The sequence below is a fragment of the Tachypleus tridentatus genome, chromosome 1 (assembly GCF_004210375.1).
Source record: "Tachypleus tridentatus isolate NWPU-2018 chromosome 1, ASM421037v1, whole genome shotgun sequence".
In the NCBI taxonomy this organism is placed as follows: Eukaryota; Metazoa; Arthropoda; class Merostomata; order Xiphosura; family Limulidae; genus Tachypleus; species Tachypleus tridentatus.
The window spans coordinates 153,882,717-153,899,292 of record NC_134825.1 but is presented as its reverse complement, the minus strand read 5'-3'; the positions used below and the strand labels follow the sequence as shown (position 1 = coordinate 153,899,292).

General features: G+C 33.3%; 1 protein-coding gene across 15 annotated transcripts in view; it reads right to left on the bottom strand.

Annotated features, from left to right (window-relative positions):
- The window catches only part of LOC143227828 (ras GTPase-activating protein nGAP-like), a 215,607-nt gene that overhangs the window by 6,207 nt on the left and 192,824 nt on the right, over positions 1 to 16,576 (bottom strand). For all 15 annotated transcript variants that reach the window (XM_076459160.1, XM_076459169.1, XM_076459102.1 and 12 more), the window contains 5 exons: positions 15,782 to 16,092; positions 13,746 to 14,166; positions 6,370 to 6,643; positions 5,205 to 5,406; positions 2,099 to 2,231 (listed from right to left, as the gene is read on the bottom strand). In XM_076459160.1, coding sequence (XP_076315275.1) covers positions 2,099 to 2,231; positions 5,205 to 5,406; positions 6,370 to 6,643; positions 13,746 to 14,166; positions 15,782 to 16,092 — 1,341 coding nt within the window. The remainder of the gene's footprint in view (positions 1 to 2,098; positions 2,232 to 5,204; positions 5,407 to 6,369; positions 6,644 to 13,745; positions 14,167 to 15,781; positions 16,093 to 16,576) is intronic.

The following is a 16,576-nucleotide window of genomic DNA, read 5'->3' as shown; positions in this document are numbered from 1 at the left end:
CAGTTTCAAGTATTCTTAATGAAGAATAAAAGGATTATTTTACCATTCACAGACTTATTCTGAATCAAAGACTTAATTTCTCACAGTAAAACTTTCCTGCAGTCATATTTCTATAAATATTCTGGTTAGTTAATTCCACTCATTATAACAATTTAATTTGACCAGGGGTTGGGCACTCTACAGCCCGCCAGGCAAATCACCTGGCCCTCAGTCCCAAAATGAAATGCCACATCCACCCAGCCCACAGTGGTCCTAAACAAGAATTCAAGTTTGTAACTATCTCAGGCCTGATTTGAAGCAACAAACAATATCGAGTCTCACACTAATCACTGTGTCTTTTACAACATGAATGTTACTTAAATTTAAATAAACATTATTCATAGTTCATTGCATTTTATTATTATCCTCATTTATTAGCTATAGAGATGAATGTGGCCATCCATCCACTCACAGACATGTTCTCTGGCCCATGTGCAGGAATTGGATGCCAACCTTTGCACAAGAGACTCAATGATGCTACATTTTGTATCAGGGCTTTCTTTAGTTCCAAAATTATTTTCATGTTTCTTCTTTACCATTTTGTTACCCACTACCTTCCAGCAGGTTTTGACAGGTTTGAGATCTGAGCTGTTGCCTGATCAGCATAATGTTTCAGTCCTCTACCTCTGAAGGTAATCCTTCAACTGAAGCAATGAAATAAAACCTAAACATCTTTTCAACATGCCAAGAGTGAAAGTTTCCTCTTTATTTTATGTCTAATGCATAAAGTACAAGAACATCACCAACTTTCTTAGCCTTGTGGCACAGACAAGGGTCATCCTGGAATATGCACTAGTTTGCTTCACCTAAGTGAGTCCATACTGCTGACTTTAATCAGGACTTGATATCAATGTCAATATCAACAGTGGTTTTCATAAAATGCAGAAATCCCATACCATCTCCATATCATTACTTCACAGTTACATTCAAATGCACCAGATGAAACTCTTCCCCACATCAAGTTTGTACAAATGGCTTCCTGTCAAACATGTATAGGTCAAACTTTGATTCCTCTAAGAAGATTACTTTATTCCACATTGTTTTAGTCCAGTCAACATGCTTTTTGGCCTAGCTGAACCTCATATTTTTCATTTTGTTTGTAAGGATGAGTTTTCTTCCTTCACCTTTTTGTTGGGAGACTTCCTGAAAAAAAGTGAAACTAAATGTTTTTCACAGGCTCATTAGTTTCATAACATTATTGCCAGCCACTGTGGAAGCTTTCTTCTTACCCCTTTCTTTCCACCATTTCACATAACCAGTCTCTCTCTCTCTCTCTCTCTCTCTGAGTTTCTTCACCCAGAGGCTCACAGTAGACTGGTTAAATTTAATTCTTATAGCAATATGCCATGTTGAAAACCCCTCTTTGCTTAACCTTTTCAGTGCTGAATAACGACTTTTAATGTTTGGCATGGTGCTGAATATATATGTTTGATACTTCAACTAATTATGGTATCAGTACTAAAAGCATGATATCTTGGCAATAACTCAACAAAAAGTCCCTGAAATATTCAGTGATTGTACCCAATACTATATATGTTAAATTCAATACATAAAAATAACAGGAATAAAGGAAAGTCACCTGCCGCACTAAGCCTACAAGCCTACCCTATTTTTTGGGTTTCTTTCTCTCATGAAGCTAACTTGCAACCCATTGTCTTGGTAGCATCAGATGCAAATTGTAACAGGTAGGCTTCAAAATTGACTCTCACAGTTAGAGCCTCAATTTATAGCCAAAAAACAGATGACAACCTATAAAGTTGCTGATGGAAAAATTACAGTATTGTATCATCCATAAAACACATCTGCAATCACATGCATTAGGGCCTAAAACAAATGATGATTTCAAAAAAAAAAAAAAAAAAAAAAAAAAAAAGGAAAATTTGGGTATGCAATAAATGTTTCCATTACTGCATATAACTATATCAAACACATTATTTTTAGGTACCATTCATGTGATTGCAACATCAACAGTTGTTCCAAGTATTAAAACAATAAACATTTGAGTACCTCAAAGATGCAATTTCACCAAGTTTAATACCTATAATGAGATACCACATACCTCTTCAACTGTTTTCTTAATTTTACTGTTTCTTCTATGAGGTTGCTTTTCTCCAGAATGCAACTGTTTAATAGACAACACTTGTTGAGGCTCAGAGGGTGGTTCTTGTGAATTCCTCTTGTACAAATTTTTTCTGAACAAAAAACAAATTAATTATTATGTTGTAAATGTACTTAATTAATCTTATATGACTTAACTGGTATAACAACTTAAGACAGAATAAACAAATTAATTATAACAAATAAAAACAAATTTTTTATTGTGTGTGTGTGTGTGTGTGTGTGTGTGTGTGTGTGTGTGTAAAGCTTCATTTATTTGCATATAAAAAATAAATTGATCATGTCATATGCAATACAAGTGGTTGAACTCTATAAAAGCACAGAGGCACTCACATCTGGCTAGAGTGTTGTTAATAAAATCAGCTGATATGCTATTCAAAATTTTCCATTTTTATAGTCTATCAATGGTGACAAATAAAAAGAAATATTATATTTCACTTGGAAAAGGATGACACTGTCAAAAACTGGAGATCAACTGGAAGAATACACAGTTTCACAGGCTTGTAAAGTGGAACAGATGTCATATCACACCCCAAATGACATATCATTCAATACAGGAAGGATACTATTAAATGCATTATATAGTACCCAACAACCAGTAAAAAATCTGCTCATATTAGATTGAAACAGGAAAGCATAGCTATAGTGCAAACTGAATGACTAGAAACGTACAGTTTGATTTGAATAATTGTGTTCCATTCTTTTCAGTACTGGTAATTCAGTAAAAATATGGAGAAAACCATACAGATCACTTTGTCAGCTTGTGTTGTTTTGAGCACTAAACTGCTGGAGAAAGGATAATGGTGTGAACTTTCTGAAGCAGATGTTGAATCAACTGATTACTTAAGACCAACAAAACCCAGACTATACCTGAATTTGTTTGTAAGTATGCAATTCAAATACTGCATCTCACCCTAAGAGACAATACAGGCTCTGCCATGGCAACAATACTACAATCCACCACACTTGTTTTGATTTAATTTGTTTCAGAGTTCATGAAAGTGGATTCAGTCATCTTCCTTTGTCACCATTATCACAAAAACAACTTAATTAAGAATCATTAGAAGATACTCAACCTCCATATTGTATTCACCTCCATAATCCCATCCTAACATCCTTGTATCAATTACAGACAATACTCTGAAGAAGAGACCACTGTTACACAGACAAAATTTTCCAGCATCTTATCTTGTATTTGGCATACCAAGCCAAGGAGATAATTATGAGAAAAGACGATACAACCTGTACAAGATAGGGGTCCTAATAAAACAACCAATCAAAGCAGAATGGACTATATGTATTTACAGAAATAAACTCTGCAAACTTTCAATTAAAAATATAAAATTGTAATTCTAAATGTTTTTATCTTCAACACTATGGGTGAACCAGTGAATGAATCATTCCAATACCTCAAGTATCAATGTACAGGTACAATATTTACTGCTTAATCTACTTGATTCACTGACAAGCAGAAATATGTAACAAGTCTGTAACACATTATACACATTTACTTTAATATATGACATGTGAATAATTAACTGACAGCTAAAAATATCCCTCTAGTGGTTTTTTCAGCCATTTCTAATCTATGAAAGGGCTACCACTTTTTCAAACCAAGATTTCAAGAAGATAGGTTGTGTCTTTAGTCTGCTTTTAAAATCTAAATAAATCTTAGTCACTACGCTTAATAAATTACAGTAGAATTCTACAGTAAAATTACTTATGATTTTTTTTTGGTTATGCAACTGTATATATAAAACCTAAAAAAAAAAATTGTTTGATATCCTCCACATGCAAAAATGTAAAAGGCTTAGCAACCTATGTCCAAAAGCAACTGAATTTAAAGGTCATACCTAGACAAGATAATTGTTTGCTTTACTTTTTTATTTATTGTTCTATATTTTACAAAAAGCAAGTTTCAAAACTTATTTCTAAATAATAAGAATCCATATGCATATATAATTACAATAATTTAAATGTTACTGTATATCACAAAATACTAGTCTACTAAAATACAAGCCAGACTAGATCACTTTGTAAAAACTAAAGGTCAGTTTTATATTATTAAATACTGTAACAGGATTGCACATGCTCCATGTCAAAATAAGTTATGTAGTGTTAGCTTGGCACAACTATAAAGTGAATATAATAAAAACAAATAAATATGTAGCATTACAAGATTTAAGCCACTTAGACTAAACCTTTGTATTTTCCTGTTATAATATACAGTCATTCTAGCATGAAAAAAACCCAACAATTTACGTTTATTTACTATTTATTTTATGATGATTACAAGGTCTGTCAAATTTACAAACTTCACATAATTAGGATAGAGAAAATATAAAGTCTTACTGAAAACAAACGTTTGAAATGTATTTAAGAGGTTACAGAAATTACATAAACAATATTTGAGACTTTTAGGATGAAGAATAGTTTTTTAATAATAACATGAAATCACTGCACACAGACTAGTAACCAAACAGACTTGATATTTTCACAAACAAATCTTTTGTAAAAATATTTAATTAAAAATCTCTGATTTTTTGGTACAATAAACATGTAATCTTTGCATATTATGTCAAAAGTTATGGTATAAATACCTAACATGTGCAATGTGTTTATGAACTTGTGTATATTATACAGAACCAATTGCAAAAGGGTTAACATAAATAAGTTATTTGTTGATAGTATCTATATGACTAAAATACTGTAAACAATAACTAAAACAAAAAGTCTTTACTAAAATGTTTGATATCTCATTAGTTGAGACATAAAACCAACATCCCAGGTAAAATAAATTTTCATTGCATCCTAAATATATAAGTGGAGAGGGAAACTCTGTTGAATTTTGCAGCTCTTTTATACACATCTTGGAACTTATGATACAAAACCACTTGTCATTTTTCCTTCCCTCATCTTTCTACATTAGGAATGGCTAGTGAAGATAGCCTTTGTGCAGTTTTGTGTGAGCTTCAAAACATACCAAAGCCAAACCTGTCTTAAAAATTATTATTCTTTAAATATATTAGTCATAACTCTGTACTTACACATTTCCTTCACTTGTACTGGTGATGTCCACAGAGACCCCATGGGTTAACTTTGCTCTGCGAGATTTAGCCTCTCTTGGACATGTATGACAATGACGTAAAGCTGACCTAGAAAAGTCCACTTGCTGTGAATCAAGGTACTGAGGAATAGTTCTTGGTGAAGTTGATAAAGGGATACTGCAATCTCTTAGAGAACTTGAACCTGGTCAAAAAACAGAAAAAATAAGGTGCAATGGAAGAAAGAGTTCCTACAAACTTTACATCATCACACACACAAAAGAGAGCAGGATATACTTTAAAAAACTGTTTTATTACAAAGTGGAAAAACAACATACATTATTTTCCATTTATTCCAGCTAAATGGTAGTTCATACAATAATGTTACTAAATCTGTTTTGGTTACAACATTTTTGTTTCATTTTCTACAACCACTTTGAAGTTAATAGTACCATTTCATTTCAACATGAAACAGCATCAATATCAAGACAAAATATTATACTGAAACTAGCTTTGTTTTTCACCTTACAATTAGAAACCACAACATAAATTCAATGTAAAAATTAATAGCAAATATTTCTATAGACCACTTTATTAAGTCAATAAAGGTGTTTTATATTACTTCAGACCTTCAGTATCATTGTAGTGAATACAAAGTTTAAATGAATGAGTAAAAAAAATAAGTATATTTATAAATACGTTTGTTATGCTATTACAGTAATAAAACAACCTTACATATCTCTAGTTATGCTTAAAATATTACAAATAAAAGGCAACTTATTATTTCAATATAAAATGACAGTATTATATACATGCACTTGACGGACAAAAATATATCTAAAATAAGAATATGTATTGTATAGTAACAAAGAAACAATAGTTTATTTGAAAATGAATGAACCACAAAATTCTTGACTTATTACAGAGCCACAAAATGCTAAATGTTAAATTAAATAATCAAATTTATTATATCATTATACTCATAATTCTATTTCTACATCACTTAATGTAGAAATAAATGGTTACTGTATCATTATAAACCCATTTTTGTATAAACAATACAAAATTCAATGAGTAGTTAATTCTAATATATGATTATATAAGCCCAACACATATCTAGCAAGACTTTACAATACATCATTACAAACTATATTAGAAACTTGCATACCTGCACAGGGAGAGCCAACAATAAACAGATCTTCATCACTCTGGCTATTACTTAACCGATTACTCACAGAATCCAAAATTTTGATTGGTTGGTTATGCCTAGTAGTCTTATGTGGCAAACCGTCACTTTCTGAGAAGTGATACATGGGATTTTTGAAGGCTAAAGGCAGTGCTACATGTTGGCGGGTAAGATTATCTTGGTGAATTGGATCATTAGATGAACTAGAATGGCTATATGTGATGGACTGGTAACCAGATGAAGTCACTGTAGAAAACTAACAGAAAATTTTATCTAATGACTTCAAGGACAAAGCATATAATTATTAAAATGTAAATGATAAAAGAACAGATACAAGTCAGAGATAACATTATTTTAAAAATTATTTTGATGTATGTACAGTTTTGGTAATGTTGTACAAGTTTCATGAAATCATGGGACAAAACAGATGCCAAAATGCAAGTCCTATCAAATTATGATACATAAACAGCAATGAAATTACACATTCACATTAGTGAAATTAAATGTAAAAAGCAGGCCTAAAGATCAATAAAACACAGAGCAGGCATTACAGTTGTTTTCAGTAGCTATATTCATGTGGTATTCTGTGACTGGTTGTCATACGGCCAATAAGAGCATCATACCAGGTTAGCAAATTAAAGCATTGCCATACACATCACTTCCTTACTTATGTATTTCTTAAAAAAAGGTCTGGTCTCCATGAAAAGAATACTGATGCATACTTAACTTAAACTTCTTTGCTCAAGTTGAACAATAATGTTACCTATGGCACAGTACTTTTTCACTTCCACTGCTGCACATGAGTACGTGTGTTATGATAAAATCATCCTGATTCAAATATTAATACCAAGTTGAATTTTTAGTCTATTTTTGAAGAAATCTTCAGGTTAGCACATAACTTTAAAATACACGTGTGTGTGTGTGTATATATAAACACACACACATTGTGTTTTAATTTTGTTTTGTATGAGTACTGCTGATTAATTTTAAAGATAGTACATACACTTACAATGTGCATAAGGACAGGAAAATAGGTTCTAGTTAATTATGTACTAAAATACAGACAGATGAAATTAAGAACTCTATGTCTACTTAGATAATTCATTTCAAAATCTGCATTAATATCATCATCTTTGCAGGTGATTTTATCTGCTTTCTCTCTCTCTTTCAATAAACAACACTGATGTGTATAATGTATCCCAAGGAATAAATAGTAAATAGCAAATATGTGAAAATTAAAGTTAACAATTTTTAACACTGTGAATGTTTTTCCAATAGGAACTTCCCTCCTCTCATCCATTGCTATCTCAACCTTCATTTGCTCTCTAAGCATTGGTAAACTTTTTAAAAGTGTAACAATCTTTTACCCACTAAAGAAGATAAAACACAGATCAGAAACAAATGGAATACATGGTTAGGGCTAAAGGACTGTATAAGAATAGGTCAAGTGCAAACCTCCAGACAGAAAACATTCATGGGAAGTGTCTTGGGATATGATGTATGATGCCAATTGGAGTCGAAGAACAAAAACAACAGGAAAGCACTTGCATAAGTTTGTAAAATGAACAAGTACAGTCTGCCTTGTAAAAACACCCATGAGAAGTGTCTTGGACTGATATCAAGATAGCCCAGTGAGGTCCATTCAAGCAAAAACGTCTGAGAAAAGTTCCTTAATAGAGTTTCAAAACTTTAGGGAGTTGTCCATATACCAGCTTGAACAATTCCCTCTAAATGACAGTGGAGTCAAGCAGCTAAAGACAAGAGTTAGATGATGAATTAGATGTCAAGAAACAGTATTACAGATGGTGACTGGCAAGACACATTTAACTACTTCAGGTGTAGGAGTTGATTAACCCATACTGTGAGCATAATAGAAGAAGGAAAAAAGAGGAATGAGAACAATGAAAGAAGACAGAGCCAAACATCAGAGCAGGGAATGAATCAGACAAAAGAAATAATCTGGAAATGAATGGGAACACAGGTGGGAAAACAGGCAAAACAAGCTACCTGGGTAACTGAAGTCCAGGAAAAGAATGCCAAATATGGACAACAAAAATCATACAATAAATGGTAAATAATGACATAAAACAACTCAGAATAACAACGACCACATGCCAGAGGAGGGAGGATTGGGATTATGTGAGAAATATCCTACAAGGAACACACTGCAATTGGTTCAAAAGGAGAACAAGATATGATAGGAAGAGCAATATGGAGATCCAAATGCAGCAAAACAAAGGAAACATATCAGACTGACTAGATGAAAGAAAAGGATCAACTTTCTTGAAATGGGAGAAAAGAGAATTAAATAGGGCAGCCCTATAAAGAGCAATAGTTGAAACAGACAAACCATAGATGAACAGGATGGAACACATGAGGAACAGAAGTACAGGTATGGCAGAAGCCCTGAGGAAAAGATCAAAGACTGAAGCAAGACTTATGCCTCTGATACACAGCCAAAAAGGAAGGGAGAAAGATGGAGGCAATGAAAGATATGGAACAAGTCCCCGAGTTGAGAAACAGGACCAAATAAAAGACACACAAAAAAGATACAGTATGGTGACATTGGGATGAAATGTGGTTGATTTTGGTGGACAGAGGAGCAAACAGGATAGCTAAAGAGGCAGAGTCTGTTTCTTCTTAAAGAGGCCAGAGCATAGGGAACTATGTTGGAGCCAGGAAATTTGAAAAACCAATGAAACACAAGAAGTAGAGGTCTAGATAAAGGAAAAGATTCAAAGGAAGATTCTGAATAGAAAGTAGGCATATAATTGCATGCCCCTGAATCAAGGCATGTGACTGGACAAAGGTCACTCTGAAAGGAGGAATGTGGAAACATATGGGTGAAGAAAACATCAGATTTGTGAAAGCAGACAGGACAAAGAAAAATGTGTTTCAAAACAGCTGGTATGGTTATTAATATTTTATTAATAAGGAGAGAACAATGTTTTGACCTTCTTAAGTCATCTTCAGGTTGAGAGAGAGAGAGAGAGAGTTTGAAAGTGACCATGTCTTAGGGACAAGAGTATAAAGGGGTACTGGACTGTAGGAAGTGCTGCAGGTGGATGTTAGGTTATTAATTAATATAGGTATAAAAGTGTTCCTTTATATTGATTTAATTTTGGTTTTAGTTGCTGTATAAGTAGGGCTTCTTTGATTTTTCATTTGTTTATATTTGTTTTTCTGCTTAATATATGGGTGTTTTCTATGGTAATGTTGTGTTTACTTGATTTGAGGTGTTCAAAAATGAGAAGGTGCTTTTTTGTGTTCTTTGAACCTAGTTTCCATTTTTCTGCTTGTTTCTTCAATACAGAAGTTGTGGCAGATGTTGCATTGTATTTTATAAAATATGTTGGTGTTGTGTTTGTCAGTATAGTTTTTACATAGTATGGACTTTAGTTTTGAACCTGGTTTTTGAATAAACTTGGTGTTTACTAGAATGTTGTGTTTTGTTAAGTTTTTTCCAAATGTTGGCTATTTTTTCGTTGATGTCAAGAACATATTGTATGCAGCAGTGTAAGGTTTTGTAGTTTGTTGTATCTAGGGATTTTTGTTGGTTTAGGTGTGTGCATATAATTTTTTTCAGCAATTTTTGAGAAAACTTGTTGATGAAGTGTTGTTTAAATTTATTGATTTTATTGTTAATTTTATCAGGTGAGTACACTGCTGCATACCATATGTTCCTTACATCGGCAAAAATAACCAACATTTGGAAAAAATACTTAACAGAACACAACATTCCATTAAACATCAAATTCATTCAAAAACCAGATACAAAACTAAAGTCCACATTATGTAAAAACAACACTGATAAACACAACACCAACATAATTTATATAATACAATGCAACAACTGCCACGTCTTCTATATTGGAAAAATAAGCAGAAAAATGGAAACCAGATTTAAAGAACATAAAAAAATACCTTCACACATTTTTGAACTCTGCAAATTAAATAAACACAACATAACCATAGAAAACAAATATAAACAAATGACAAATCAAAGAAGCCCTACTTATACAGCAACTAAAACCAAAATTAAACCATTATAAAGGAGCACCTTTATACCTATACTAATTAATAACCTAACATCCACCTACAACACTTCCTACAGTCCAGTACCCATTTATACTCTCCTCCCTAAGAGGTCACTTAGCAATGGTCACTTTCAAACTCTCTCTCTCTTAGCCTGAAGATGACCTAAGAAGGTCAAAACATTGTTCTACCCTTATAAGTAAATACCAATACCAATACTGTTAATACCAATACCAGTTGCTCTGAGGTACATTTTTATTTCAAGTGGGTTTCTCAATATTAGGGAGGGCAAAGAAATGATGTTTTGCTCCATTAAGGGTCAGAGCAGAAGGAACCACATCTAAGTGGCCAATATAATAGAACCAGCAGAGTACAACAAGGTTTGAACTGTATAATGGAAAAAACCCAGAAGATGAGCCAAATTGGAGGGATAGGCAAATAGGTGAAAACCCTTACAATTTTAAATGAAAACGTCCCTCTCCACAGCCGAAAGGTGGGCAACTGAAGAATAAAAGGGCAAATGTGTAGTACACCAGTTAATGAGAAACACATACAAACATGTAGTGTTCCCTGTTGAGAACACACTCACAGAAAAATGTGTGGATAAAGAGACTACTCTATGGAGAATCTGGTGTTGATGCAATGAGATCAGTTCCAAGAATCAGAACTTGAGGAACGTGACCCCTCAGAATAGTCACATTAAAGGTCATTGGCCCAATATGCACTTCCAAGGTACCAGGATGTGGATATGAAGAGCGACCTCCTCAACTGACCACAGATCTGAAAACTCAAGGAAATCAAGGAAAATGGAATGGTCCAAGGGATCATGAAGGAAGTTCCACTGGCCATAAAATATCCAACAAAGGGAATGCATGTATCAATCCAAAGGAATGAGCATTTCCAAGAAAGACCACATTCTAAAAAAAGAGAGCCTCATGAACATAGAGAGAAGAAGAATGGATGTAAACATGATTGTCCTCACAGTATCTTGGAGCCAAAGTGGTGAAGGTTGGGCTCAACCAAAAAAGGGTTGAAGAGAACCCCCAAGTAAATAAGATACTGTAACATACTTTTCCAATCACAAAAGAAACCCAGCTGAGCAACTTCTCAAAGAAGGAAGCCAGTCTAGTGACCAAGTTGCACAAGAACAGGTGAGCAGAAACCACTCATCCATGAATGTAACTCTGAAGACCCAATGAGTGAAAACGACATGAAAAAGCATACTACCCCACAAAATACATGCAGAGCTGAAGAAAAACAGTCACTCTACATCCAGAACAAGAACCAAAGAAACATTAAACTAGTGTATAAAACCTACTAAAGTAAGGGGTTGGGCTCCATAGGGAAGAGACAACTGCAGATAAGTATACAGCCAGAGCAGATTCCCATGTATAGGGAGTAAACTCCTTGTTAGATAGTTCCATTGTGTAGTAGGACACAAACAGACTGAACAAAATGACTGGACAAAGAACAATCCCAAGGAGGAGATCTGGGAAGTGAACAGAGGAGGAGTAAAGTGAATTCAGAAACCCTCACAAACAACCTACAAAAAGGACAGAACTACTGTGAAGTGTGATGTAAAAAAGATACACAAACTAAAGAAATCAAAGAAAGTACACAGTACTAAAGAACTAACAAAACTTTCAGATGTGTAGTTTACAAAACACTCAAAACACACCTGCAAAACTAAGAAAACTGGCCTAAAACATAAAACAATAAGTAATGTCTAGAGTATAGAAAAGTGAAAAAAGGAATGACAAAATAAATGACCCTTAAACATACAACATAACTCATTTTAAGAAACTATAATACAAAATACATGAAAAGAAAACTTACCCAAAAGAACACAAGAATAAAAAGGTACCTAGTTAACAGAAACAAAGGTGGATTCAAAACTTATCCTCAATTAAATGTGGTTAATAGTAGAGACACAAAATGAAAGAACTTAACTAAATAGCATGGAGAGTGAGAAAAACACACTAAGAAACTCACCACAGGTCTTCTGGGAAAAAAATAATAATACCTATTTTGAGAGAAAAATAACCACTAGCCAAATACAAGATGCAAACTCCCTGTGAACAAAAGTCTGCACTTCCATAGCAGACATCATGAAATCTCAGACTGAAGCCTAGCATTATAACTGCTGTTTATTTATGACAGGAAAATAATTAATTACCATGAAAGAACCCAAATTCATGTGAACAAAGCATAATTCAAGTAACAGAAATATCTCAAAAACAAACGAGTAGAAACTGGTACTTGAAACCGATATCCATTGGTGGTAAAGCACAATAAAAAATTGTCCAATCATGTGAAGGACATAAAACACATCTATACATGAGAATGTCAATTGATAAAGTGAAGGAAGCTACCTGCACTAGTATAAAGGGCACAGTGGAATTTGTAGAAGGTGGTCACATGATCAGCACATTACTGCAATGATGCAAGAAAATATATGAATATAAAAGACCAGTGCACTTTTTAACAAGTTTACCAATTCCTAGAGGGCCAATAAAGGTCTATATAGCAATGAGGGAGAGGATGTAATACTGTTTCAGAATACAATGAATATGTATTAGCTAAGCTTAGCCTCTACTCAGAACATATTAAACAATACCTGTAATAAATGATGCATACCAGTTGCTGTAAAGATGCTAATTTTGAAGAGTTTGTGCACACTTCTGAACCTCTTCTATTAGTTGACAAGAATAATTTTAAAACATTTTGAGCTAATCAAACTACAACATTGCTACAAAGTTAATGTTTGCTTAAATAACCACTAATCTGTAACTGTTACACATTTTAGTATTTGAACAATTCTTCAAATGTAATAGCAAAAGTAAAAAACAATTAATATTGAAGAAATTTTGTGTTTAGTAAAGTTCAGTACAAAATACACACACACACACACATTTTTATTAAAAAAACATGACTTAGAGCTAACGCTTATAATACTAGTCTTAAACAACATAAACGACTGATTTGAGCCTCACACTAATGAGTCAAAAATAACACTTCAAACAGAAATATATTCATTACTCTTATCTCTCATACAAAATTAATGTTTAATCCCTTCAAATAACAGATAAGCACTTAACATGAGCTTTAAATAAAAAAAACTTACTGGTGAGGACAGTTTCCTCTAAATGTCCCAACAGTATGCAACCAAATAGTTGTGTGACTACTGTTTTCTTAATTTTGAGCTTGTTAATTTTGTCAAAGCAAGACTAAAATTATTCATCTGAATATTTTTCAGACTTAAAATGTGTCACTTGGTAATCAGATTCTCTAATTTTAGGAGAAGCAAAAATAATATATTTTACCTGGCTTCCTTGAATGTTTTGATTATCCAATTCACTTGAAGCATTAGAAGGGTCATCATCTGGATGCAGCAGTATCATATTATCATGCCTCTTTTCTTTGGCTACTTTTGATCTACCAGTGTCCTTTCTTACATCAAGCATCCATGTAGGATCCTGTTTAATACTAGTACTTTTAACAGACTGAACACCAATAGAGCTCACTTGCATCATTTCAGTTTCTGGTGATTCATTATATACAGACTGTGTGATCATACAAGGAAGAACACTGTTTAATCTGTTGGAATGTATTCCAATATTTCTTGATGCAGTTTTCTCCAACATTGAAGATAACTGGATCTGGCCAGCACTTACTAAATTATGACCATCAGCTGTAAGAATATCCTTTGCTGACTTTGTAATAGTTCCAGTGAGAATGGTATTCCTGAGAACAGTAAAATATAGCAATTAGTAATTATCATTAAGACCTAATTAATTTGTGAACTGAATGTACTAAGCCAAGATGTATATTATTTATATTTTCAACTGTGTAAATCATAAATATATCACAAACTAAATATTTGGAGACATGTTAAAGCAGAAAATACACTGTGGACTGCCAAGCACGCACGCACACACAGTCTTATGCTTAAACAAAAACCTTCAATACAAACAAGGGCTTTGTTATTTATTAATTAAGATAGTTATAAAATAGTAACTATCAGCTTCAGATAAGACATATCTATCTAAATACAATTTCTTTTTGCATAAAACATGCATGAGAAAAAATTTGATTACCAAGCATACATAGTATTCATATAGCATGTACATCATTCACAATCATGTACATCTGCTAATTTGAAAAAATTCAAAAGAATTATTAGTAATACAACAAACAAAACGTGCAAAGTAGTTCTCACTCAAAACTGACTTATGAACAGTAATTAACAAATGGCAGTTACCTGTAGTTAATAGGTCCTGTTAATTGAAAATTATACTAATTTAATCAAACAACATTAACCAAGTTCTTAATGTATTAAACTTGCACTATAGTTGCTTCAGATGATCTTTAATAGAGCATTCATACAGAAATAAACAGAGAAAGAGTTTAGTACACATAGCACAATGTAAGGTATTAAGTAAAACCCAAAAATATACAAGTTCCCAACATGTAGTTTTCATTTTAAGCATTGCAGTTAACTATGTAATATACTCACTGTGTCAAAAATGTATCTGGAGTACTGTAAACTTATGTGGTTGCAATGAGAATATTGAATAATTTGGTTGAGTACATTTTGGTAGGAAAATACAGATTTGTGTGTGTATTCTTTTACCAACAAGCAGTCAGACTGACTGTCACATTATAACACCCCATGGCTGAACGAGCAAGCATGTTTGGTGTGATGGGAATCTGAACCTGCAACCCTCAGATTAAAAAACAAGCACCCTAATCACCTGACCAAGCCAGGTGAATTTGATGAGTAGTAAAACAAGCTAGTGGGAACATTGTAGTAAAGTTTACTTAATTGAGGTTCAGATCTGTTAGAATTACTGGACATAAAAGTCAACAAAACACAGTTTATATCCTGCCAAGTTAGTGCATTCGAAAGGTGACAAAAAACAATCATTGAGGACTCATTATGCATTAGAATACTTCCTACTGAACATTTTGTCAAAATTGTGATGTAAAAACTATAGTTAATCACATGACATATTTCCCACCACAACACTAACGTCTTCACTAAATACTTAATGTACAAGTATCATTGGGTCCATTATACACACAATATGCAGACCACTTAATACCAAACAAACAAGGTCATTCTCATTTTTGACTGACCCTTGATTTTCAGGAATAAAATCATATCTAAACAGTACTATTAAAACAACAAGCTATCCTTACTTCTCTTTAGTTTTTCAAAGTATGTGGTGCATCATTCTAATGTTGTCCTTGTTTTACACTTTACACAAGCATACACAAACACGTATATATAATACCTTACATAATTACAGGAGGCTAAACAAAAATAAACTGTCACACCGAGAAAGTAATTTTTCACCTTGGTAAAGTGGAAGATCTACAAAGAGAATCTGGTGAAGAGGTTTCTCTCTTGCCCAACTGCTGTGATGTTGTTAATACAGTGCCATTTATGTGCCTAGAGAGATCTTCACCATTCTTACTGTTAATTCTGGTGAAGTGTAGGGTTTGGTTGTTGGATTTCTCACCTTCCTGTGAAATGATGTGCACCTGATTTTGGGTGGCATAATTTAATGGTGGAGCACTCATCTGTCGAAAGTAGGATGGCTGGCTAGCAGCAGCAGATATCCCATTCAAAACTTGCTCTAGGGTTTCTACTTGCTCATAGTATAGCTACAGGAAAGATAATTTAAAAACATACAAAAACAAGAGAAAGCAAACGTTCAAAATAAAAGTATCTGCACTTACTAATCAAACATAGATTGGTATGTTTAAGTGGTACAATACATCTTATAACTTGAATAGTATTAAACTCATGAAGTAAATTAGGTGTTAGGTTTTCTTCATCTGAAGCTTTATGTGGTACATCTTCTGTAATGTTGAAACAGCAATACACAGGATTTAATAAGTTTGTGTTTTATTTCATGCAAAGCTAAACAAGGGATATCTGCACTAGTCATCCCTAATTTAACAGTGTAAGACTAGAAGGAAAGCAGCTAGTCAGGACCACCCACTTCCAACTCTTGGGCTACTCTTTTACCAACAAATAGTCAGATTGATTAACACATGACTGAAAAGGCAAGCATGTTTGGTGTGATGGGAATCTGAACCTGCAACCCTCAGATTAAGAATCAGGCACCCTAATTACCTGACCATG